Genomic DNA, 24,041 nt, shown 5'->3' on the forward strand with positions numbered 1-24,041 from the left:
CCTCTTCTTCCTCCTTCTCCTCCTCCTTCCTCCTCCTCCTTCATCCTTCTCCTTTCCCTCCTCCTCCTTCCTTCTTCCTCCTCCTCCTTCCTTCTCCTCCTCCTCTTCCTCCTTCTTCCTCCTCCTCCTCCTCCTTGCTTCTTCTCCTCCCCCCTCCCTCGCTCCTCCTCCTCCCTTCTCCTCCTCTTCTTCCTCTTCCTCCTCCACCTCCTCCTCCTTCTCTTCCTCCTCCTCCTCCTCCTCTTCTCCTTCCCCTCCTCCTCCTTCCTTCTTGCCCTCCTCCTCCTCTTCCTCCTCCTCCTTCTTCTTCTTCTCCTTCTCCTCCTCCTCTCCTTCCTCTCCTCCTCCTCCTTGCTTCTCCTCCTCCTTCTCTTCCTTTTCCCCTTCTCCTCCTCCTCCTCCTCCTCCTTGCTTCTCCTCCTCCTCCTTCTCTTTCTTCCTTCTCCTCCTTCTTCTTGCTTCTCCTTCTCATCCTCCTCTTCTTCCTCTCCTCCTCCTGCTCCTCCTCCTTGCTTTTCCTCCTTCCTCCTCCCTCCTCCTTCCTTCTCCTCCTCTTCCACTTCCTCCTCCTTCCTTCTCCTCCTCCTCCTTCCTTCTTCTCCTTCTCCTCCCCCTCCTCCTCCTCCTCCTCCTCCTCCTCCTCTTCTTCCTCCTTCCTCCTCCACCTCCTCCTCCTTCTCTTCCTCCTCCTCCTGTCCTTCCCTCCTCCTCCTCCTTCCTTCTTCCCTCCTCCTCCTCTTCCTCCTCCTCCTTCTTGCTTCCTCCTCCTCCTCTTGCTTCTTCTCCTCCCCTCCTCCTCCCCCTCCTCCTCCTTCCTTCTCCTCCTCTTCTTCCTTCTTCCTCCTCCTTCCTCCTCCTCCTCCTTCCTTTCTCCTCCTCCTCCTCCTTGCTTTTTCTCCTCCTCCTCCTCCTCCTTCCTTCTCCTCCTCCTCCTCTTTCTTTTCCCCCTTCTTCTCCTTCTCCTCCTCCTCCTCTTCCTTCTCCTCCTCCTTGCTTCTCCTCCTCCTCCTCCTTCCTCTTCCTCCCCCTTCTTCCTTCTCCTTCTCCTCCTCTTCTTCCTCCTCCTCCTCCTCCTCCTCCCCCTGAGGATGTTACCTAGTTTTGGCCACAAAAGGCCTGCAAGGAAGCAAGCAGCCTCCGAGGAACAGCCAGGGCCCCTCCCTTTCAATTAACCTCTCCTAATGTCAATGCGTTATAATTATCATTGTTCTGTCTGTTAATTTCACCGTCAGCCATTCCGAGTCGCCTCCAGCCCCGAGAGATAAATTAACGTAAATTAAGTGACTGGAGGAAGAAACCGAGCCAAGTCGCCCTGGGCTCTGCCGGCTGCCAAGGGCCGCGGGGCCGCCCCCCATGAGGAAGGGGCGAGGGGGCGGAGGAGAGACGCCCCCCCCCCCATCAGCGCTCCGAGGGTCTGAGAGGCCGGGGGGGCCGGGGTCGCGGCCGCTGCCTCTCTTCCCCGCGCGCTCCATCCCCCCACCGGGCAGGACCGGGGCGGGACTCAGGCGCGCTCTCGCCAGCGGGCACGCGCGAGGGAGGGCGGTGGGTGACATCATGGGAGCGCTGCAAGGCGGCGGCGGGGGCGGCGGTGGGATGGCAGCGCGGCCCCGGCGGGCATCCTCCGCAGCCCCAGGCGAAGGCAGGCTGCGCCCCCGGCATCCCCGGCCCGGCCCGGCGCCCCCGCCGTCCTAGCTGCTGCTGCTGCCGCTGCCGCTGCTGCCGCTGCCGCCAAGCGGGCGGAGGGAGCCCCGCCGCTGCCCATGGTGCTGAGCCTGCTCCTCTCGGCCTACGAGCTGTGCCGCCTGGCCATGCCGGAGCCGGCGTCGGCGTCGGCGGGCGGCGCGGGCGGCGCGGGCTGGTGGGCGGAGGGCCTGGGCGGCGCCGACCTCCCGCCCGGCCTGGGCTCGGCCATCCAGGCGGCCCTAGAGCGGAGCCTGCCCGAGCTGCACCAGGCCGTCTCGGCCGCCAAGCAAGCGGCCGGGCCGGAGGACCTGCAGGCGCGGCTGGGCGCCATCCGGGCGCTGGTGGAGGAGGCCTGGGGGCTGCCGGCCGTGGGCCGCCCGGTGGCCCAGGGGCTCTGCGACGCGCTGCGCCTGGAGGGCGGCCTCGACCTGCTCCTCGACCTCCTGCGCGGCGCGGAGCCCGAGAGCCGGCAGCGCGCGGCGGAGCTGCTGGAACAGGTGCTGGTGGCCGAGAACAGGTGAGCGCGCGGCCGGCCGGCCGGCCGGGGATCCTAAAGAGCAGCGCAGCCTCAGCCGACGCGCGGGACCTTTCGGGGGAGGACGGGGGCCCCTTCAGCTGGCGGAGGGGGGGGGATTAGGCGGATCTCTTTGTAAGGGCTGCCCTCTTGCGTCCTTCCCGGGCCAGGTCGAGGAGGGGCGCTTCTTCGTGGAAGGAGACCCCCCCATGAGGTCGCTCTTTTGCCCGCTGTTTTTGGCTGCAGGAAGCCTCGGCTTCTCTCGGCGCAAGGCTGCCTGTCCGCCTGGCCGCCTGCGCGGATGCTGCTTGCTTGCTTGCTCGCTTTTGGACCGGGGCTCTCCGACCTTGGCAACTTTAAGGCTGGCGGAATCCCAGAATTCTGGGATGCGAGTCCACCGGGCTTAAAGTTGCCAAGGTCGGAGAACCCCGCTTTAGACTCTAAAGGGGTGTGTGTGTGTGAGAGAGAGAAGTTACAATATACAACGATGTTGTTGAGACTCTGGAAAGGGTGCAGAGAAGAGGAACGAAGGCGATTTGGGGCCTGGCGGCTAAAACATATCATAGACGGTTGCAGGAGTTGGGTGTCATTGAAGAAAGAGAGATGACAAGAAGTGACAGCCTTCCGGTGTTTGAGGGGCTGCCCCAAAGAAGGGCGGGGGTGTCAATTTATTCTCCAAAGCCCCTGAAGGAAGGAGAAGAAGCAGCGGATGGAAACTCATCCAGGAGAGGAGCAACCTGGAATTAAAGAAAAACTTCCTAAGTGAAGACAATTAACCAGTGGGACTCCTTGACACCAGAAGTGGCGACTGCTCCATCACTGGAGGCTTTTCAGGAGAGACTGGACAGCCCCTTGTCTGAGATGGTAGAGGGTCTCCTGCTTGACCAGGGGGTTGGACTAGAGGACCTCCAAGTGCCCTTGCAACTTTTATTCTGTTATTTATTGCCTTGTATCCAGCCGGCTGGAGTCCAGCCAGCCTAAAATCCCCCCCCTCCTCTCAGGGGCCTGCATAAGAAGGAAGGCAGAGCTGTGACTCACTCAGAGACAGCAGGGCACCTCCTTGTTCCTGGCATCGTCCCGGCCTTCGGGGGGTGGGGGTGGGGGACAACCCTTCAGTTGGGCAAAGAGGGCTGGGCCAGTGTGTGTGTGTGAGAGAGAGAGATCACATGACACCCCGCCCCCCCAGGACACAGCGACTGTCATGAGTCACGCCAGGGGACCAGGGGAGGCTGCTATGGTCCTAAGTGTGAAAAGCAGCCCTCAGTCATTTTTTTCAGCGCTGCTGTAACGTTGGCCATTAAACGAACTGTTGTAAGCCGAGGCCTCCCTCTACGTTCTACACAGCACGGGGATGGCTGGTGGGGAGAGCCCTCTCTCTGGGGCAGCAGCAGGCCCCCCTTGGTCCCAGGGCTCCTCCGGCTGGGTCTGGGGTTCCTCACTGCCCCACCCCGGCCTCTTTGGCAAGGCGGATCTCGGCCCCCAAAGCAGAGGCATCCATGGGGGTCTCCAGGGGAGCCTGGAAGGAGAAGGGCAAGTCTGCAGGGCCCCCTTGAGAGGCTGCCTGCCTTGGGGCCCCTCCCAGCTCAGGCGTCGGGGAGATGGGAGTGTGCCAGCCAGAGGCTTAGGGTGGGGACCAGAGCCATCCGCCCCTCCAGCTCCCCTTAAGGACGGTGGGCCCCTCCCCGACTTCTGACTTCATGCTCTGAGACCAATAGGCCCTGCAAGAGAGCACCATGGGTAGTCCCTGCGTTGGGTAGAGATCGGGAGGTATTAGAAGGAAAAAGAGAGAGAGAAATAGATAATAGAAAGATTAGAGATGAGAGAGAGAGAGGAAGGAAAGAAAGGAAGGACGGGAAAAGGAAGAGACTGGGAAGACTCACAGGTAAATTTCTGGTATCAAATGCTGCTTTTTTCCTGATTTTCTTTCTCAAAATAAAATGGTGCGTGCGGTTCAGGGACCGATCGATTGTGCAGATGTCTGAGAAATGGGATCGGCTTGGAGGCTCCGGGCCATCTGGCCTGCAGAAAGAGATCAAGCCAGTTTCCAGGAGGACGGCCACGCCAGCCCCCTTCTCCCTTTGGGGCTGAGTCACCCGAAGCTGAGCTCACCTGGGAGGTTGCGCGGGAGGCAAGGCTGGGGCTGGCTGATGTGACCCCCCAGGAGGCAAAGGCCCTTCCGAGGAAGCCGCCTAGTCAAGCCCCGCCCAAGCGGAGACCCCGTCCCATTCTCCCCCACTGACGCAAGAACAGGCCGGGTCTTCCTTCTGCAGTCCGCGCTGCCCTGTCGTGGATCCTGGGCTGATCTGGGCAGAGCTTAGCTGGGGAAACGAGAGAGCTGGAAGGGACTTCGGAGGCCGGAAAGCCTCGACCATTCCAGACACAGGGCTGTCCCGTCTCTTCCAGGTGTTCAATTGTCCTCCCTGTCGGCAAATCCCTCCTTCATTCCAGGTTGCTTCTCTCTCCTCGATGAGCTTCCACCCGTTGCTCCTGGTCCTGCCTTTGGGGGAGAGGTTGGACCCCCTTCCTCCTCTCCTTCTCTGGGGCAGCCCCTCAGATGTGGGAAGGCTGCTCTCGCGTCCCCCCGGCCCCCGCTCCTCCCTAGCCCTGCCCGGTTCCTGCCACCGTTCTTCTCTGCCCTCTTTCCAGAGTCTCCACCCCTGGGGGACCCTTCGGCCCCCCCTTCTCTCCCTGGGCAGGGGGGCAGAGGGGATGGGGCTGCCTTGGACGGTCTCAGGACATTGGAGGGGGCAGATCGGGGGCTCCTTGCTCACCTTTCCCCCTCCCTGCTCGCCCGGCAGGAACCGCGTGGCCCGCATCGGCCTGGGGGTGGTGCTGAGCCTGGCCAGGGAGCGGGAGAGCCTCCCGTTGGCCCGCAGCACCTCGGGCATCCTGGAACACATGTTCAAGCACTCGGAGGAGACCTGCTTCCAGCTGATCGCCCACGGGGGCCTGGACGCCATCCTCTTCTGGTGCCGCTGGAGCGACCCGCTGGTGCTTCGCCACTGCGCCGCCGCCTTGGCCAACTGCGCCATGTACGGCGGGCAGGCCAACCAGCGGCGGATGGTGGAGAAGAAGGCAGCCCAGTGGCTCTTCCCGCTGGCCTTCTCCAAGGAGGATGACCTGGTCCAGTTCCAGGCCTGCCTGGCCATCGCCGTGCTGGCCACCAACAAGGAGATCGAGAAGGAGGTGGAGAACTCGGGCACGCTGGCCCTGGTGGAGCCCTTCATCGCCACCCTCGACCCGGGGCGCTTCACCCACAGCTGGCTGGGCAGCAGCGACAACAGCCAGGGCCGAACGGCGGACGACCTGCAGTGCCTGGTGCCCCTGCTGGACAGCTCCCGCCTGGAGGCCCAGTGCATCGCTGCCTTCTACCTCTGCGTGGAGGCCGCCATTAAAGCCCGGCAGAAGAAGACCGAGGTCAGCAGGGCGGGGTGGGAGGGGTGGGGGGGCAGGGGTGGGGGCCGTTGTCTCCCTCCAGGCCTTGGGGCAGGAGAAGCCTCTGAGCCCCTCCCCACACGCAGGGCTGGGGTTGGGCCGAAAGACCCAGTTCTGCAAGAGACACCCAGACATGGGGGGAGAGGAGCCCCTGCTGTGCCAAGAGAGCAGGTCCCCCCCTTTGGGCTCCTCCCCTGCCCACCCCCACTCCAAAACCTGGGGGGGGGCAGGGGAGAACCAATCTACTTAGTGGCTCTGAGGGGGCTGCTGCCCCAAAGTTTCTGGCTTGGAGTCTCGGAGGCGGGAGATCCTGGGACGAGGCCAGTCTCAGTAGCCCCCCCTCAGTCGAGTTTGCCTTGGAGGTCTCGGCCAACGTCCGCTGCCATATTCTCAGCTTGCTTCTGGTGGCATGAGCAGCTCTCCAGGGCTGAGACCCGGCCCCACTGGGGCAGGTGCCCGTTGGGGCAGCTGGAACCGGCTGCCTCATGAGCGTTGACGGTGCCCCTCGTGTCGCCAGATCTTTGCAGAGATCGGGGCCATCCAGAGCCTGAAGAGGATTGTCTGCTACTCTGCCAACGGTACCACCTCCATGCTGGCCAAGCGGGCGCTGTGCACCATGGGCGAGGAAGTGCCCCGGAGGCTCCTGCCCACGGTGCCCAACTGGAAGACCCCGAGGTGCAGAAGTGGCTTCAGCAGATCGGCTTCGCAAGTACTGTGCCCGCTTCCTGGTAGGAGTCCCGGGGTGTGTGTGGTGGGGGGAGATAGTGGAGGGGGAGCCCTGCCCTCGGGTGATGGGCAAAGGATGGGTGGGTGCTCTATTGGCCAGCCACTCAGGGGTGGGCTCCCGTCTCTGGCTCCTCTCCTGCCCACGAAGGGAACGGAATTGGGGGGGAATGCAAGATGCTAATCTGTGGTGTGGTTGGGGGGAGACAGGGGGCTGAGACTTCCGGGGGCTCAGCTTGGGTTGCTCCTGAGCCTGGTGGGTTTCTGGCCGTGCTTTTGTTTGTTTGCCACCGGGACTAATTACAGGGGTGGCCATATAAACAGAAACAGGAAGAGAGGGAGGGAGGGAGGGAGGGAAGGAAGGAAGGAAGGAAGGAAAAGAGAAGGGAGGGAGGGAGGAAGGAGGGAGGTTATAGGAGGAGGGAGGGAGGGAAAGGGGTGACGTAGAAATTGAATAAAGAAATAACGGAAGGAAGGAAGGAAGGAAAAGAGAAGGGAGGGAGGGAGGAAGGAAAGAAGGAGGGAGGTTATAGGAGGAGGGAGGGAGGGAAAGGGATGACATAGAAATTGAGTAAAGAAATAACGGAAGGAAAGAAGGAAGGAAAAGAGAAGGAGGGAAAGAGAGAAAGACGTCATCCTGGACAATCCCGCCCGAAGGCTGAGGGTCCCCGGAACCTCCTCCCCCTGCAGGAGCACCAGGTGGACGGGGACCTGCTCCTGAGGCTCTCGGAGGAAGACCTGCTGTCTGACCTGGCCATGAGCTCCAGCATCACCCGGAAGCGGTAGGAAGGCAGGCAGGCGGGATTCGAACTCCCCGCCCCCTGGTTTCTCCAGCCTGGTGCCTGGACCAGGCCTGCCGGCTGAGCCCCCCCACTCCCGCAGGTTCTTTCGGGAGCTGACGGAGCTGAAGACCTACGCCAACTACTCCACCTGCGACCGCAGCAACCTGGCTGACTGGCTGGCCAGCGTCGACCCCAAATTCCGCCAGTACACCTACAACCTGGTCACCTGCGGCATTGACCGGAACTTCCTCCACCGCGTCACGGAGCAGCAGCTGCAGGACGACTGCCACATCAGCCTGGGTTTCCACCGCGTCCGAATCCTCTCTGCTGCCCGGGGTAAGTGGGGGGGGGGAGAGAGAGACCCTTGCCGGCTGCCCCCCCCCTCTGCAGCTGGGCTCCGGCTCCGGTTACCCAGGGCTTGGAGTTGAAGTCGAGGCACACACACACAGTTAGCCCAGATCCTGTGTGTGTGTGTGTGTGTGTTTGTGTGTGTGTGTGTGTGTGTGTGTCCCTTCTGCCAAGACACGCCTGTCTCCAAAGGGTGACTGGGGTGGGGGCAGCCAAGCAGCAGCTCAGACCCCCCAGGACTCCCCAGATTTCCAGGCTCTGAAGCCTGTCTGCCTCTTCCCTGAGCCTCCGGTGCTGGAGGAGGGAGGGAGGGGCCTGGGGGTCTTTGAATCCAGCCTGTTGCCCACAGGAGGACTCCCAATTGACCCCCCCACCAGAGCCTTTGTTCTTAGGAGAGGCTGGACTCGGCTCCCAGGTGCTCCTGGCCTGTGGAGCCCAGGTTCAGCTGACTGTGGCGGCCAACGGTGGTCCTGAAGGTGTTTTTCTCCCAAGAGGCCCCTGGACTTTCTGGTTTTCCTCCGACGCCCCTTCGCTTCTCCCCCAAGAAGCTTCTGGAGGGAGGTGCACAGCCCCCCTGGACACGGAGGACCACAAGGCCAAGGGGAACCGGGAGACGCCAGAGAGGGGCCCCACCAGCACCTGCGAGAAAAGGGCCACCGATTTCTGCGACCCCTCTGGAAGAACAATGCCACTGACAAGCCACGTGACCGTCTTGACCCTGGGGAAGCCACGCCATATACGTAGGGACCCCCCTCCCCAAATCCACCCAGGGGGGACTCCCTACTCAGACCAATTGCCAGCAGCCTCAACTCCGTGACCTACAACGTTGCCAAACATCCGACCGCCTTATTAGCTCTCTAGCTGGCAACACCCCCCATCACAGCAACAGTTCACAGGAGTTTGCCGGCATGGCTTGGAAACTGGATCCGGATGAGGCCAGGGTTTCCTAGCACGGGACGTCCCGCTTCAACAGAGCTGGAGAAGCTCCTGTCTACCCTGAAGCTGCCCTGATCGGAGGCACCTTGGACGCTTCAGTGTTGCCCCGCTGGAGCTGAGCGACAGGGAGGGGGGATTTTAGATAGCAAGAGCAAGGGCCCTTAGACTTCTCTACCGCTTCACGGGGCTTTCCAGCCCACTCTAGGCAGTTTACAGCTTCTTGCCCCCAACCATCTGGGTCCTCCTTTGACCCACCTCGGAAGGACGGAAGGCTGAGTCAACCTGGAGCCTGGTGGGATTTGAACTGCCCAATTGCAGGCAGCCGGCAGGCAGCAGAAGTAGTACTGCACTCTGACCACTGCACCACCGAGGCTCAACCGAGATAGCTGGGATTTTGTAGCCAAAACAAAATCCTTTCTCCTGGGAAACAAGGACATTCTCACACCTGGTCAGAGGACGGCGGAGTGATGTCACCAGGCAACCAGACTGCGACTGGACCGCGGGACTGATCGCTATGAGAAAGTGACACATGTTTACTTTTAATTTGGGGAAAACTGCAGGAACCTCCAGAGTCGGTTTTCACCAGACCTGGGCCAATATGATACATCCAATGAAGCGACTCTTGGAGGAATCCACCTACCTGGGAGCTTTGCTTGCTGTGGGTCCTTCATTTGGGACCCTGGCGGCTCCTTGGAGGAGAAGCGAAACGTCTCCAAAGAAAACCAGAGGGCCCAGTTGAAAAAGCAACTGTGAGCGGGGTGACTGGAGAACCTCCACAAATGCCCCTAATTGTTCTTGGTCTTTTGGGGGGAGATGAAGCTGGAGGGGATGTCTTTGGCTAGCCTAGACTGCCTTTTGGGGGGGTCGGAAGGGCCCCATCCAGCTGTTTCTGCTCCTTCCCTTCTTCCGCCCAGAGATGCTCCACTCGCCTCTGCCCTGCAACAGCCGGAAGTCTGCCTTGGAGGGCACGGACGTCTTCATCAGCTACCGGCGGCGTACGGGGTCTCAGCTGGCCAGGTACTGGGGAGGGGGCTGCCCGGGCTGTCCCCAGATCCCAAGCGACACGCATGGCTGTCCCAGGTGCTCGGGGCGGGGGGCTCCAGGGCCTTCTCCCTTCCTGGAGGGGCTCTGTCCCTTGTCAAAGGAGAGCAGCCCCCAGGGAGGGGAACAGGCGACGCTTTGCAGGCCTCTGGGCCCCCAGGTGCTCCCTATACTAACGGAGGAGAACGTTTGGAGCTCAGGGTTGGGACGAGGCGTCCCTGGTGAGCTCTGGGCTCGGTGGTCTTCAGGCAGAGGTTTCCTGGCCAAAGCGGGTGAATCCTCAGGGCTACACCTGGGACAGAAGTTGCCTTCCGAAGTTCTGGCTGCTTTTAAGGCCAGATTGTCTGAAATGGTATCGAGTCTCCTGCTTCAGCGGGGGTTGGGCTAGAGGACCTCCAAGGTCCCTCCCAATTCGCCTCTGCCCAGGGAAAAGCAGAGCAGGGGGGTCCCTAAAACGCCTCCTTCCCCCCCCCCCACTCCCTCCCCCAGCCTCCTGAAGGTCCACCTGCAGCTGCACGGATTCAGCGTCTTCCTGGACGTGGAGAAGTTGGAGGCCGGGAAGTTTGAGGACAAGCTGACCCAGAGCGTGATGGGCGCCCGGAATTTCGTGCTGGTCCTCTCCATCCAGGCCCTGGACCGCTGCAAGGGGGACGAGGCCTGCAAAGACTGGGTGCACAAGGTGAGGGAGGGAGGGAGGGAGGGAGGGGAACGCCCCCCCCCCAAGCAGCCCCCACAGGGAGGGAGTCCGTCTGGAGGCAGGTCAGTTTTGGGGGACGCCCTGCCCAGGGGGACCAGGCTGCTGGGAGGGGGCCCAGGGGGTGTTTGAGAAGGCTGTCCTTGCAGGAAATAGCCACTGCCCTGAGCGGCCGGAAAAACGTCATCCCGGTGACCGACCACTTTGACTGGCCAGACCCGGAGGAGCTTCCGGAGGACATGAGGGCCATCCTGAAATTCAACGGGATCAAGTGAGTGGGGGGACCGAAGGCAGCGGGGGGGGGGAGGAGGAGGCCTTCCACACACACCCCCTTGGGCCGCCCCATGCGGACGGTTCTCCTCGTCCTGACAAAACCCCTTTTATTAGGCTCCTACTGTGAATTCCTCTCCTTCACATCCAGCAAAGTCTTCCAAGGGGGATTTACAACCACAGACCTTATCAGGCTTGGAGGGTTGCCAGGCCGAGAGCTTCCAAGAGCAATGCCGTAGCAGAAAACACCTGGCAAGGAGTCAGGAACAAATCTTCACCCTAATGAACTAATTGTCTCCTGCAAACACCCCCACACACCTTTCGCTCTGGGAGGAGCCATTCACCGTCCACCTGAGCCTTTACTCCCGAGTCGACCCTTGTTCCTTAGCTGTTCCCTTCTTCTGGCAGCTCTGCGCATGCACACACTGGGAACAGGCTCCAGCTGTTCTTCTTCCCCACTGATGTCCAACTCTGAAGGCAGCTGATAACTCTCAAATGACCCTGGTCCCATCTCTGCCTCTGATGCAGAGCCCTCGTCCGAGCCTCCCCCAGACTCCAGGACCGGCCCAGGTTCCTCCCCAACCTCCTCGCTGTCCGAGTCTGCCCCCAGATGGCCGATGGCCCCTGGTGGCCCTCAACACAGACCTGGGCCCAGAGCGGTGGAGGGCAGGGACCACGAGAGAAGCCACAGCAGGGGCCTCCTGCCCATGAGGGAGAGGCCTGGCTTTGTATAGGGACGCCTCAACTTAGAATCACAGTTCAGCCCAAAATTTATGTTGCTAAGTGAGACAGTCCTTGAGTGAGTTTCCCCCCACTTTACAGCTTTCTGGCCGCGGTTGTTAAGGGAATCCCCACTGCTTTTCAGTTAGCCACACCGTTGTTAAGCCAACTGGGCTTCCCCACCGATTGCTCGTCAGGGAATCAGGTGACCCCGGGGACAAGCTGCGACCGTCATAAACCCAAGTCAGTTGCCAAGGGTCCGAATTTTGATCAGAGGACCGGGAAAAATGTAACTCACTTTTTAACCGTTGTAACACTCTTATTCCTGGGGTCTCCCACCTCGGCCCCTTTAAGACTTGGGGACTTCAACCCCCAGAGTTCCCCAGCCAGTTGGAGACCCCTGGTCTGCTGGCTGGGGAATTCTGGGAGTCGGTCCCCAGGCCTGAAAGGGCCCTAGGTGGAAGCCCCCTGCCCTATTCCACAGCCAGGCTGAGTCTCTCCCCCACTGCTTGCCCTCCCCGTCCCTCCAGGTGGTCCCACGAGTACCAGGAAGCCACCATCGAGAAGCTGATCCGGTTCCTGCAGGGCCGCTCCTCCCAGGACTCCTCCTCGGCCGGGTCGGACAACAGCCTGGAGTGCGGGACCCCCTGGAGCAGAGCTAGGACAGACGGACAGACCGGGGGTGGGGGGCTGCTGTCTGGCTTGCCTTACCTGCCCGCTCCCAGGTCTTGCATCGCTACCTGCCCCCTCCCGGGCCCTTCGTAGCAGCGGCTGAAGCGAGCAAAGGGCCCCCGAATCCAGCCCAGCCCCTCCCCCCCCACACACTGGGCTTCCAAGGGGTCCTTTGGGGGCCAGAAGGCAATTCGCTTCCTCCCTCGGTGGGTTCTGCACTCAGGACCGGACCTCCCCCGGGGGCTCTGGGGAAGGGGTGGGGGCTCTGGGCCAGTCCCCCCTCCGGGGGAATCGCGCAGGCATTCGCTGCCATGGATGGGGGGCCCTCCCTCTGTGGGGGTCCTCCGTCTTCCAGGCCAGGCAGGTCCCAAAGGTGGTTTTTTCCCCTCAAAGGCAGCCGGATTTTCTTGGCTTTTTCCTTGAAAACATTTCGTTTCTCACCCCAGGAGCATCTAAAGGGTCCCTCCCTCCCTCCCTAATAGAACAGAACAACAACTTTGGAAGGGACCTTGGAGGTCCTCTAGTCCAGCCCCCTACTCAAGCAGGACCCCCCCATTTCAGACAAATGGCCGTCCAGTCTCTTCTTAAAAGCCCCCAAATCCACCCACGCTCCTTCCTTCCTCCCCCCTCCCTCCTTTTCTCTCCCTCAGGTTCCTGGATGAGAAGCGAAGAGTTTTAAAGGGAAAAACCCCAGAAAGTCCAGTTGCCCTTTGGGAAAAGTCCCCCCCCACCCCCGCAATCAGCAGCAAAGCTCCCCTCCTGCAGGAGGTCCTGGCCCAGCCCCTCCCCTGCCAATTTGCGCCCCCACCCATGGCTCCCCACTGCTCAGGACCCCACAGCAGCCTTCACCTGCTCCAGCCCAGCAGGAGGTTGGACATCCCCACCTGGAGCCTCCCACAGGTGGAGGTCCTGTGCCGGGGCATCACTGCCGCCCCCTCTGGAAGCCCCCCAGGGAGGAAGCTGCTGCTGCCCCTGCCCCGAACCATATCCTGGGGGTGGGGGTGGGTGCCACGTGGGGCCCCTGAAATGGAGGTTCAGGCTTTGGTGGGACTCGCCCACGGCTGGTGGCTCTGCAGGTGGAAGGACCAGCTGGGAGCCCAGAAGGGGCCGAAGGAAGGCCTCGCCCCTCCCCGCCACCTTCCCCCAGCAGCCTCCGGGGCTCCCCCCAACTGGGAGCAGGGAGTTTCCAGCCTCCGGAGCGGATGGCAGCCCCACGTTTCTTTGGTTGAGATGCTCTGAGGTGGTCCCTGTGCCATGGCTGCCTTCCTTAGAGCAGGGGTCTCGGGGACTTCAACTCCCAGAATTCCTCAGCTAGCAACACTGGCTGGGGAATTCTGGGAATTGAAGTCCCCACGTCTTAAAGGGGCCAAGGTGGGAGACCCCTGCCTTACAGGGGAAAGCCCCCCCCACAATTCCTGTTGCTTGGGCTCAAGGAGAGACTCGAGGGGCCATGGGGGGGAGGCTGAACCCTCAGAGCCCCCAAAGCCCCCACCCAGTGACGCCACTGCCCGTGCCTTCTGCGTCTCTGCCCCGACTGCCTTCTCCGAACCCGCCAGGCACGCAGGTTGTCTTGGAAATGTGCCTCACAGCCCAGGATGCCCCTGAAAGTGGGTGCCAGGAAGGCTGGCACAGGGCCTTGTGTTTGACAAGGGGGGGGGCCTTGCCCAGGATGGCTGGGTGCAAAGGGGGGGGGGTTTGCTCTGATCTCTTCCTCGTGCAGCGAGGAAAAACGCTTTTATAAAACTCGCAAAAGGGAATTCTTGCAAATGGTCAGTCTGCTCATTTCCCAGCCTCAACTTTCCGGATTTTGGGGCCGGGGGGGCACCCCAAATCTTGTCCTCTCCTGCCCCTTTCCACCCTGTGGGGCTGGGATGTGGGGCAAAGGGGGTGGGGAAGAAGAGAAATGCAAATATCTTCGGTGCTGCTCCACAGTAACTGCACTGCTGCTCTTGGTGCCGTTGGGGGAATAGGAGCACCCCCAAATTCAATTTATTTGGGATAGGGATGAAAAAAACGGGCCGGTCGGAGCCGCTGGCCTGCTTCGGCCCGCCAGCCGCCAGATGCAAAGCGGCTCCCCGAAGGTCCCTCTTCTGTGGCCTCTTCCTTCCTGTGACCAGGAAAGCTGGAATTCCCGCTCTTCCTGCTTTTGAAAGCCGAGCCGGATAGTGTGGATTTTCGGTGACCAGCCTCAAAATCGGAAGGAGGGCTTCCCTGGGTGGGCCCTGAGCTGGGTGGGCTCCTTGTAGACATTTCATTCCCAAACTAGGCAACCTCATCAGTGCTAGAGCAGTGAGAGGTCTTTGCGGTCTCCCTCACGCCCACCCACCCACCCCTGCCCACTGTCGCTCGCTCGAATGGCATTCCCTAGTCGGGTCGTGAAACGTCTGCAAGGAAGCCACCCGGCTCAGGGAGCCCCCAGGACGACCCTGCGAAGAGTCTCCTTGATCAGAAACCGGAAGACCTGAGTTCTAGTCCTGCCTTTGACCCAAAGCCAGCTGGACGCATGTGAGCCAGCCCTCCCTCACCTGGAGGAAAGCACGGGGTGGGGGGGGATCCCTGGAAGTCTTGCCAAGAAATCCACCCGCTTGACCAAACTCAAAAAGCGTCCCTTTGGCGAAAGTGGGCAGCCCAGAGGTGGAACCGAACTCACCTGGGCCAGGTGTTCCGTGCACAAAGGCTGAGCTGCCGTGGCTGGGGCGACCCCTCTGCCCCCCCACCAAGGAGCACCAAGAGACCCTGGAAAGTCACTTCCGTTTGCCTTTTATTGTCCCTCGGCCCCCAGGAAGATCCGGCTGGGGGGCTGGCAGGTCTCCGCAGCCCCAGGGGGGTGAGGACCGGTCCCCAGCGGCCATTCCCTGCTTCTCGCCCCCTTGCTTCGGGCCTGGCAGCCTCCCTTCAGGAAGGGTCTTGGCAGGGCCAAACCTGAAGAGCCCCCCAAAGCATCTTCAAATCCTTCCCACTGTCGGGGGCATGGAGGCCCCCCTGCCAAGGACCAGCCAGAACAGCACCCCCTCGCCAGGCTGCCTGGTCTCAGAGCCCCCCTCAGTTGAGACCAGGGGTCTCCGGCCTTGGCCCCTTTAAAACTCGTGGACTTCAACTCCCAGGGTGACGCCGTTGGCTGGGGAATTCTGGGAGTTGGACTCCACGAGCCTTCAAGGGCCCAAAGCTGAGGACCCCCGGTTTAGACCCAGGAAAGCCCCCTTGGGCGTTCGCACAGTCCCACGGCCTGAAGCCCTGATCCGTCGTGGTTCCAGATGGTCGCGATCGATCGGTCCCCGCCCGGAGAAGGCGGATCCTGGGTGCCCAGGAGGCTCAACGGCTTCAGTCGTGTTGGGGGGGCGGCTGGGCTTCCTGCCCCGGCTCAGGAGCCTCACCGAAGCGCTGGTATCCGGGGCTGCCGTCCTGGATCTCTATCCCCCTGGAAGGAGAGACAGGCCGGCTCCATGAGGGATCGGGGGGGGGAAGGCCTCCCGCCTGTTTGGGCAGGCCTCGACATACGACCAGGCCTCCCCATTGCTATCGTGAGTTGTAAGGTTGAAAAATTGCTTGGCTGCTTCTGCAATGGTCGTTAAGCGAATCCCACGGTTGTTAAGTGAACCACGGGCACCGGGCGTACCAGTTCTCAGCGGAACTCTTGCACAGACAGTCCTCGACTTACAGCAACACGGAGAAAGGTGACTTGGGACCATTTCTCACACTGGTGACCGTTGAGCATCCCCCACGGTCCCACCATCAAAATTGGCGAGGGGCTCATAGTTACGTCGGTGGCGATGCCACACGATCCCCTTTGGCGTGGGATCCCATTCCCCTCCTGACAGGCAAAAGCCAGATTCATTCAACAACCGTGCGACTCGCTAAACAATGGCAGGGATTCCCCTGGCCAAAAAGTGGGTAAAATGGGCCAGAACTCGCTTCACAACCGTCTTGCTTAACAACAGAAATGTTGGGCTCTGCTGTGGTCATTAAGTTGAGGACAACCTGCGTAACGCAGGTGGCTGCAAACGGCTGCAGACCCAACGGCTCCTGTTGTGGCTCACCGGCAGCTTCTGCAGGGACAGCCACAGAATTGGACCGTGGGGAAGAACGGGGACCAGTCCGGGAGTCCGGGGAGGGCTCGGACGAGGGTCCTGCCTCCGATGCAGGGGTGGGGCCACCTGGGAGTGGGGTGCTGCCTCTGGAGCCTCCAGAGTCTGGCAGCAGCGAGGAAGAGGAGCCAGGGGAGCCTGTTCCCAGTGCACCTGTGCGCAGAGGTGCTAGAAGGCGAGAGCAGCTGAAGCAGAAGGGGTGACTCGGGAGTAAGGCTGTGATTGCCCCTCCCATTAGGCATAAAGGACAGGCAAAGGTAGGAAAACCTTTGCAGGAAGCAAGGTTGTTTGCTCTGTTCGGATTCAACCTTGAGGCTCTGTGTGGACTTTGTACTTCGGTTGTTTTTTTTATAATTCATTTGGCCCTTTAGTTGTTGGCAGCCATTCAAAGGAGAGAAAGGTGGGTGCTTATCTCGAGGGACTATTTGGGACTCATTACGGGCTGGGAATGCACGTAATTCCCAGCGCTGAAATAAAACAAGAGTGGTTTGGACTAAGTGTGTGATTAGTTACAGTCTCAGGAAGCCCTGAGTCAGGACAGCTCCGCTCAATCCTGTGAGTACCGAAGGGGCCCAACAGGTTGTAAGTCCCCAGAGTAGATCCCTTGTAAATCTGAACTAAGCAAACCGGTTGAAAGTTGAGGACTGCCTGTGCTGTGCCGCCCGTCTGGGGAGCAGGAAGAAGATGGGGAGGGGCCACCCAGATGGCATTCAGGGGCTCCTGGGAGGAGAAGCTGTGGGGGGCTCTGAGATACTTGGAGGAAGCAAAGAGCGAAGGTGGGGAGGGATTTTTCTCCCTTTCTCAAAAGAGGAACAAGGTGGTTTGGGTCACCGACTGGCCATCAGCTGCAGTTTTTGGCCTGAAATTGCAGCCAGGTTCACCCCCGGAACTCCCCACCACTGGACCAGAAAACAGGGGCCAGCTTTAAAATGAAGACCACTTCATGGAAGGGAAAACGGAGGCCAGGATGGCTCCAGATCAGCCGTTCCCTCGGGGGGGGTGGCACGGACTCCAGACTCCCCCCAGCCAACACCTCCCAGGCTGGGAACCCCAACCCACCACCTCTGGATTGGCCCCCGGCTTCCCCGGGCCGACTGTCACCCGATGATGGCAGCCGGCACGAGGAGGAGGAGGGCTCCGAAGAGGAAGGGGAAGCCCTTCATGAAGGGGAGGCAGGCTGGGAAGAGGGAGCTGAAGACCCCCGTGGCCACCAGGGAGCACAGCCCCTCCACGCAGGCCACGGCGGCAAAGAGGGCCCCTGGGGGGAGGAGAAAAGGGGGCGGGGGGTCAAGCAGCCCGGAAGAAGAGGCGGCTCAGGCTCGGGGGGGCAGGCGGTCTGGACGCCCCGGGAATTCAGAATCCCCAAATGCTCCGTTTATTCCAGGGGTCTCCCACCTTGGCCCTTGAAGAGTCGGGGACTTCAACTCCCAGAATTCCTCAGCCAACGAAGCTGGCTGAGGAATTCTGGGAGTCGAAGTCCTCCGGTCTTAAAGGGGCCGCGTTTGGAGGCTCCTGGCTTATCCTAACCTTCCTACCCGGGACAAAGGACGGAGAAAATTGGGAAGGGCCACCCCCCCCACCAACCCTTGGAGTAGTGGAGCCCGGGAGGGAGCATAGGGGGGGACACGGAGGGGTGTGGGGAGGGGCACAGCCGCCCTCCCCCTCCCGCCCTACCTTGCTCTGTCTCGCCAACCAGCCTGGAGAGCTTGGAGCGGATCACAGGCGTCACCGTCATGGAGAGGAAGAGGAGACCATAACCTGTGGGGGGAGATGGTGGGTGAGGGAGGCCGGGGGTGGGGTGGACAGCACAAGGCCCGGGGAGCCCCCCACCCACCCCGGACATACAAGCCCCCCTGCCACACCAGCTGAGCTTGGCACTGAGAGCAGCCTGGGTGCGCGTGGCGGGTGAGGCTGCCCTGCCAAGAGGCTCCATGGCACCCAGCTCTGGGCCTTACGTGGCCCCTGGCCCAGCTAAATGCCCCTCCCCCATGTGTGTCCGGCCCCTTCCTTCCCCCCTGGGGTTATTTAATGACGATTTAACAATTAATTAAAGAATAATTATTCAACCACTGTTTTAATTATTATTTTTGCATTATTTTACTAGTTAAGGATTGTATCCACTGTGTTTCTATGATTATTGATTTCAATGGGTCTTTAAAAACGTTCTGATGTTTTTATGCAGTAATCAGCCCAGAGTCATCGGATATGGCACATAATTTGGTAGATAAGATGTAAAGATCAGATCAGATCTAAGATATGATCAGATGGAAGGATGGAAGGAAAGGGAAAGGAGAAAGAGAAAAGGAGGAGGGAAGGACAGAAAGAAAAAGAAACAAAAGGAAAGGAAGGAAGAGAAAGAGGAAAGAAGGAGGAAAGGACAGAGAGAGAGAGAGAAAGGAAGGAAGGAAGGAAGGAAGAAAGGAAGGGAGAGAGAGAGAGAGAGAGAGAGAAAAGAAAGAGAGAGAAAGAGAGAGAGAGAGAGAAAGAAAGAAAGAAAGAAAGAAAGAAAGAAAGAAAGAAAGAAAGAAAGAAAGAAAGAAAGAAAGACAGACAACCCCAGGAGGCCTCCCGAGGGTCCTTTGGGGGACAGATCCCCACCTGGCCCACCCTCCCCCACCAGGCTCACCTGTGAACATCAGGGCCGTGGTCCGGCCAGCGCCATGGTCCCCAGGCCCAGGGCGTTGGAGAGAAGGCCCAGCTCGGCCACCCAGGCGTCTGGCAGGCACCTCTGCAGCAGCCGCAGCCCCGCCAGGCTGCTCAGGTAGGTCAGGTAGTTGGCGGCCGACCCGTAGCCAATCAGCTCCGACCGCCAGCAGAGCGGGGGACCCAGTTCGTACAGCACCAGGATCTCCCGGGCCCCAAAGTGCACCGTCACCACCACGAAGAAGGCCAGTGAGTAGAGGAGCCGCTGGCACCACGCCAGGCCCCGGGCAGGGCCAGCGTACAGCCGGTACACAGCCCCGTAATGGTGCAGTGTGAGGAGCCGCCGCCGCGGCTGCCTGGGCACCACCGACTCCTGCAGGGCAAAGGCCGCATAGAGGGCTGCGGCGAGGCTGGCCGCGAAGACCAGCCAGAAGGGTGCCACGTAGCCCTGCGCCCTGCGCCACTGCCCGCCCAGCACGCTGGCCACCATGCCTGCCAGGCCCAGGCAGGCCTCCAGGACGGCCACGCGGAACGTGCGCCCCTTCTGGTCACTGACGTCGGCCACATAGGCAAAGCAGCCGGCGAGGACCAGGTTGTAGTCGCCGGAGAGGCCGCTCAGCACCCGGCCCACCAAGAGGTACCCCACGGGCAGCTCGGCGTACATGACCACCAGGTAGATGGCGGCCTGCAGGGCCATGCCCAGCGTGGGCAGGATCAGCACCGGCCGGCGCCCCACGCTGTCACTCCAGGGGCCAAAGAGGGTCACCGAGAAGAGCCCCACAAAGAAGCCGGCCAGGTTGAGGTAGAGGTTCCAGTGGGCCACCAGAGTCTCCAGCTCCTGGGAAGACAGGACCAGAGTCAGAAGGGGCCTCGGAGGTCTTCTAGCCTGACCCCCTGCTCAAGCCTGGAGAGAAAACACTCCTGATTGCAATCTATGCCCCGAATGACAGTCAAGAAGAATTTTATAAAAAAATTACATATGAAAATAATTGAACTGGACTATGCTGATATAGTTATGATGGGAGATTTTAATGGAATTGTAGACAACAACAAAGCAAAACAGAAAGACTCTCCCTAAATCTTTTTTTTAAATGGTCGATGAAATAAACTTAAAAGATACATGGAGAGAAAGAAATGCTAAAACCAAACAATACACCTTTTACTCAAATAGACATTTATCATGGTCCAGAATAGATTTGATATGGATGTCAACAGAATTGTTAACTAATATTCAAGAAATAAATATTGAAACAAGTAGTTGGGCAGATCACAATCCAACGACAATTAAATGGAAAGGACAAAGAAGATCATCTAGATGGACGTTAAATAATACTATTTTAAAGGAAAAAGATTTCACACAGTGGATGGAGAAAGAACTGGCTTTTTTCTTTAGAGAAAACAAAAAAGAAGATACGTCAATCCAGAATGAATGGGAAATGTCACCAGACACCTGGCTCATATTACCCTATGTGGTGGACTTGTGCGGATGCTAAAAAATACTGGACTAAAATCCACACGTGGTTGGAAAAAAATGACAAAAAAATATATAGATTTGAAACCAGACATATTTTTATTGGGAATTTTACCTGAAATATATAGTAAAGACTTGAAATACCTGACTGTAAATGTATTAACAGCGGCTAGGATTGTATTTGCTAAAAACTGGAAAAATGAGAAAACACCATCGCAGGAGGAAATCATTAAGAAAATATTGGAATGTGCTGAAATGAGTAGATTGACATTTGAAATTAGAGAACAAGAGGATAAACAATTTTATAAAATATGGGATCTATTCTATCCATGGTTAGACAATAAAATATTCCCCAGGCAGCAGAGCTGGTTGGCCCTGGGATTCTGGGAGTTGAAGTCCACCGGGCTTAAAGGGGCCCAGGTGGGAGACCCCGGCCCCATCCGTCTAACCTTACGAGGCTTGCAAAGCGTCCCTTTGAAGATGAGCTTTCCTTGTAATCTTGGTCAGGATATTGGCAGCTACGGGAAGTCCTCGACTTACACCACTTTGGTTAGTGACAATTCAATTGCAAAGGCATTGAGAAAAGCGACTTAGGGCCGTTTTTCACACTTAAATCCACATAGTCACAGGATCAGAATTCAGGCGCTTGGCAAGTGACTCGTATTTATGACCCAGGGGTGTGTGTCACCCTTTTGCATCCATCTGACAAGCCGAGTCAAGGGGGGGGAGCCAGATTAGCTCAACAACCATGTGACTCACTTAACGACCACAGCGAGTCACTTCCGCACAGTGGCAAGGAAGGTCATAAAATGGGGCAAAAACCAAAAATCTCACTGAACAACAGAAATCGGGGGGTGGGGAAGGGGGTGTTGTGGTCGTTAAGTCGAGGATTCCGTGTCCTTGGAAAGAAGGGAGCAGCCTCAGGGCCCCTGAAGGAGGCGGAGGAAGGGGAAGGAGGACGGCCGTCTCGGCCTGCCCCACCTGCGCCCAGCAACACAGCCGCCCTCAGGGACCAGAGTCCACCGGCAGAAGCAGATGCAGGACTCTAGGTGTGGCCTTACTCGGGCTTAGTAGAGTGATATTAGTACCTCCCTTGATCTCGACTGTATCCCTCCGTTAATGCAATTTAGGATTGCATTGGCTTTTTTGGCGGCAGCTGCACCGGCTGGCTCCTATTTAGCTGGTTGTCCACTAAGACTCTGAGATCCCCCTCCCAGTTCCTGCTATTGAGCCTGGTTTTCACCCAGTCTATTATAGGTGTCATTTTGGTTTTTCTTGCCTAAGTGGAGGACTTGACTTTTCTCTACACTGAATTTCATTTTGTTAGATAGGGCCCGGGGTTCGAGTCTGTCGAGATCCGTCTGGGTCTCCAGCCTGTTTTCCTGGGTGTTGGCTGTTCCTGCTGAAATATGAAGTACGAAAAGTACGAAAAAACAGGAAACGCTGATGACAGGACAATGAAGGATTAAGCAAAGAGGAGAAACTGTATCTGGGCCAGATAATAATATCAAAGGACAAGAAGTTCTGCCCCGAAAGGAAGAGAATTCTGGAGCCCCTTGTGGTGGGGTCAAATCGGCAGGTTCCCCTAGCCTGGGAAAGAGACCCACCATCGACCGCCGCAATCTGACCTTCGGCCAAGGCAGAATCTGGGAGGCTGAAGCAACGCGGCCATCAGGGACCCCGAGATAAACCAGCATTGTTTGTCCCAAGAGAGTTGGAAGACGTCCCCCCTCCCACTGTGCCATCCAAGGCTCCCCTCGGAGGGGGCTTGGGGGCCTGGGAGCCGGAAGGCTGCAAAACAAACCCCTTTTTTTAAATTGCAGGGTGACTTTTCCTGGGGGCCTTCGCAGCAGCGTTTGCCCAGCAAGACCCAAAAGGCTCCTCAGAGCCACCTAAAAAAAAAAGGGGGGGGTCCCCCAAACTTGGCCCCTTTAAGACTAGTGGACTTCAACTCCCAGAATTCTCCAGGCTGGAGAAGTCCACACACACCTTAAAGTGGCCAAGTTCGGAGACCTCTGACCTAACACAAGGATCCCTGAGCTGTATGAACAACCCCAGAGGTAGCTTCTCTCTGAGCATGGAGGCTCCATTCTTTGGGTGGGGGGGCTAATAACCCCCAAAGGCTTTCAAGTAAAAGCCCCAGGAGGGAGGGAGGGGGACCCCCCTGCCCCACTTGGCCACCCCACAGTCTCCCCTTTTGCCTGAAGCAGCAGCAGAAGAACCGAATCGGAAGGGACCTTGGAGGTCTTCTAGTCCAACCCCGGCTCAGGCAGGAGAGACACCCCCCCGCACGTCCTTTCAGAGGAATGAGCAGGCGGGGCGCCCGGTGGGCGGAGGCGGCGAGGGGAGCCTTTATTCCCCCCCCCCCGGGCTCCCTGGCCGGCCCTTCTCGGCCCCATCGCGGCGCTGCAGCAGCCTGGCCAGCGCGGCGGACGCACCTGGGAGCCGGCGCCGGCGCCGGGGCCGGTGTGGTTGGGGCAGCCGGCGGGCTCTGCTGCGGGGCGGGAGCCGTTCCCTCCGGCCAGCCGGTCCCAGAGCAGCTGCGTGCTGAGCGGCGCCTGCAGGGCCAGGGCCAGCGTGGCCAGGAGCAGCACCGGCTCCACGGCGCGCAGGCGGCGGCAGGAGGGCGGGCGGGGGGCGCCCTGCGACGGGCAGCCCGCGGGGGTCTCCGCCGCCACCTCGGCCATGGCGCCCGATGGGCGGAGCGAAGAGGCGGGGCTCTGGGCGGAGCCTGGACGGAGGGGGCGGGGCGGTCTCAGCTGCGGACTCCGCCCCGGGGCGGCCAGAGCGGCGCTGGGGCGGGGAGCGCCGGGGTGGGGGTCTCCCACCTGGACCAACCTGCTGGCTGGGGGCTCCTGGGAGTTGAATTCCGCCAAGGCTTCCAGCTCCCGTGCTCGGAATGGGGGCGCCTGCCTTGCTCCGAGTTGCGGGGACCCCGGAGAAGGGGAAGCCCGAGATCCTCCAGCGTTTCGGGTTCGGTGGGAAAGGGAAAGTGTTCGGGTAGACGAGCAAAGCTGCCAAGCGAGTCTGCCCGTTGGATCCGGATCCTTTCCCACCTCCTGGACCCCAGGCTCCGGGACTAAAAGGCTGTTTGGCAGCAGAAGGCATGCTGACAGCGTTGGAAGGGACCTCGGAGGTCTTCTAGTCCAGCCCCCTGCTCAAGCAGGAGACCCGCCTAGGCCATCTCAGGCAAGTGCCCAAGGCCAGACACCCTTACCCCGTCCCACCACTTGAGACTGTCAAGAAGAGACTGGACTCCCACCTGTCAGAAGTGGGTCTCCTGCTTGGGCAGGGGGGTGGGCTAGATGACCTCTAAGGTCCCTTCCAACTCTGATGATTTGTGATCTGTTACCATTCCAGACAGGTGGCTGTCCAGTCTCTCCTTGAAAACCTCCCGCGATGGAGCCCCCCGCAGCGTCTGGAGGCCGGCTGTTCTTCCATTCATCCGTATCCAGGAAGTGTTTCCTTCCTTCCAGGTTGAGTCTGTCCATGCAGCGTTTTTCGTCCTGCCTTCAGATGCTTTGGAGAATACAGTAGATGGAAAATTACCCCCCCCACTGCTGCCCCCCACTCTTTGTGGCCTCCTTATCCCTTAGGTAAGAGAGTTGGGACGGAGGGGTCTCCCTCTCTGCGCCCTCCACAAGAGAGAGGGAATGCAGGTTGGGGGCATTCCCACAAGGCGTCTGGCTTGGCCACAGCTCCCAAGCAGACGCTAGAGTGCGTGCAAGGTGCGTGCTCAGCCGTCCCTTTCTGCTCCCAGGCTCCACCAAGGAAGCACCGGGGTTTCTGGAAGTCCAAGTCTCTCTTGGCCCCAAAGTCCTGGCCGCCTGCCATGGCCTGCCAAGGGGTGGACTGGCACGATGGCTCCTTCCCCGCCCGAAATGGCTCCGCCTGGGGTCCTGCCTGGGGATGCATCTCGGAGGGGATGGCTTCCCTGCAGACATTGTGCAGCTCAATTGCTGGAGGTTTTCAAGAAAAGATACCGATTGAAAGCCAGAAATATTTTGGTTAGGCATTTTGCTGG

The 24,041-nt window shown here is 59.7% G+C and overlaps 2 protein-coding genes across 2 annotated transcripts; one reads left to right on the plus strand and one right to left on the minus strand.

Moving 5' to 3' along the window:
- The first annotated feature begins 1,589 nt into the window (after positions 1-1,589).
- SARM1 (sterile alpha and TIR motif containing 1) lies at positions 1,590-13,575 on the plus strand. The gene is given in 11 exon segments (XM_087924042.1): positions 1,590-2,200; positions 4,996-5,614; positions 6,150-6,297; positions 6,300-6,335; positions 6,338-6,360; positions 7,046-7,137; positions 7,238-7,473; positions 9,336-9,438; positions 9,952-10,141; positions 10,306-10,427; positions 11,677-13,575. Coding segments are annotated over 11 exon segments (2,244 nt in total). The 5' UTR covers positions 1,590-1,760; the 3' UTR covers positions 11,912-13,575.
- Positions 13,576-14,562: 987 nt separating this feature from the next.
- Positions 14,563-22,727, minus strand: SLC46A1 (solute carrier family 46 member 1). The gene is given in 6 exon segments (XM_087924059.1): positions 14,563-15,236; positions 17,005-17,161; positions 17,578-17,661; positions 18,530-18,553; positions 18,556-19,384; positions 22,456-22,727. Coding segments are annotated over 6 exon segments (1,440 nt in total). The 5' UTR covers positions 22,705-22,727; the 3' UTR covers positions 14,563-15,139.
- Positions 22,728-24,041: the final 1,314 nt, after the last annotated feature.

This window comes from Pseudonaja textilis, chromosome 1 (assembly GCF_049901715.1).
Source record: "Pseudonaja textilis isolate UNSWEBS1 chromosome 1, rPseTex1.2, whole genome shotgun sequence".
In the NCBI taxonomy this organism is placed as follows: domain Eukaryota; kingdom Metazoa; phylum Chordata; class Lepidosauria; order Squamata; family Elapidae; genus Pseudonaja; species Pseudonaja textilis.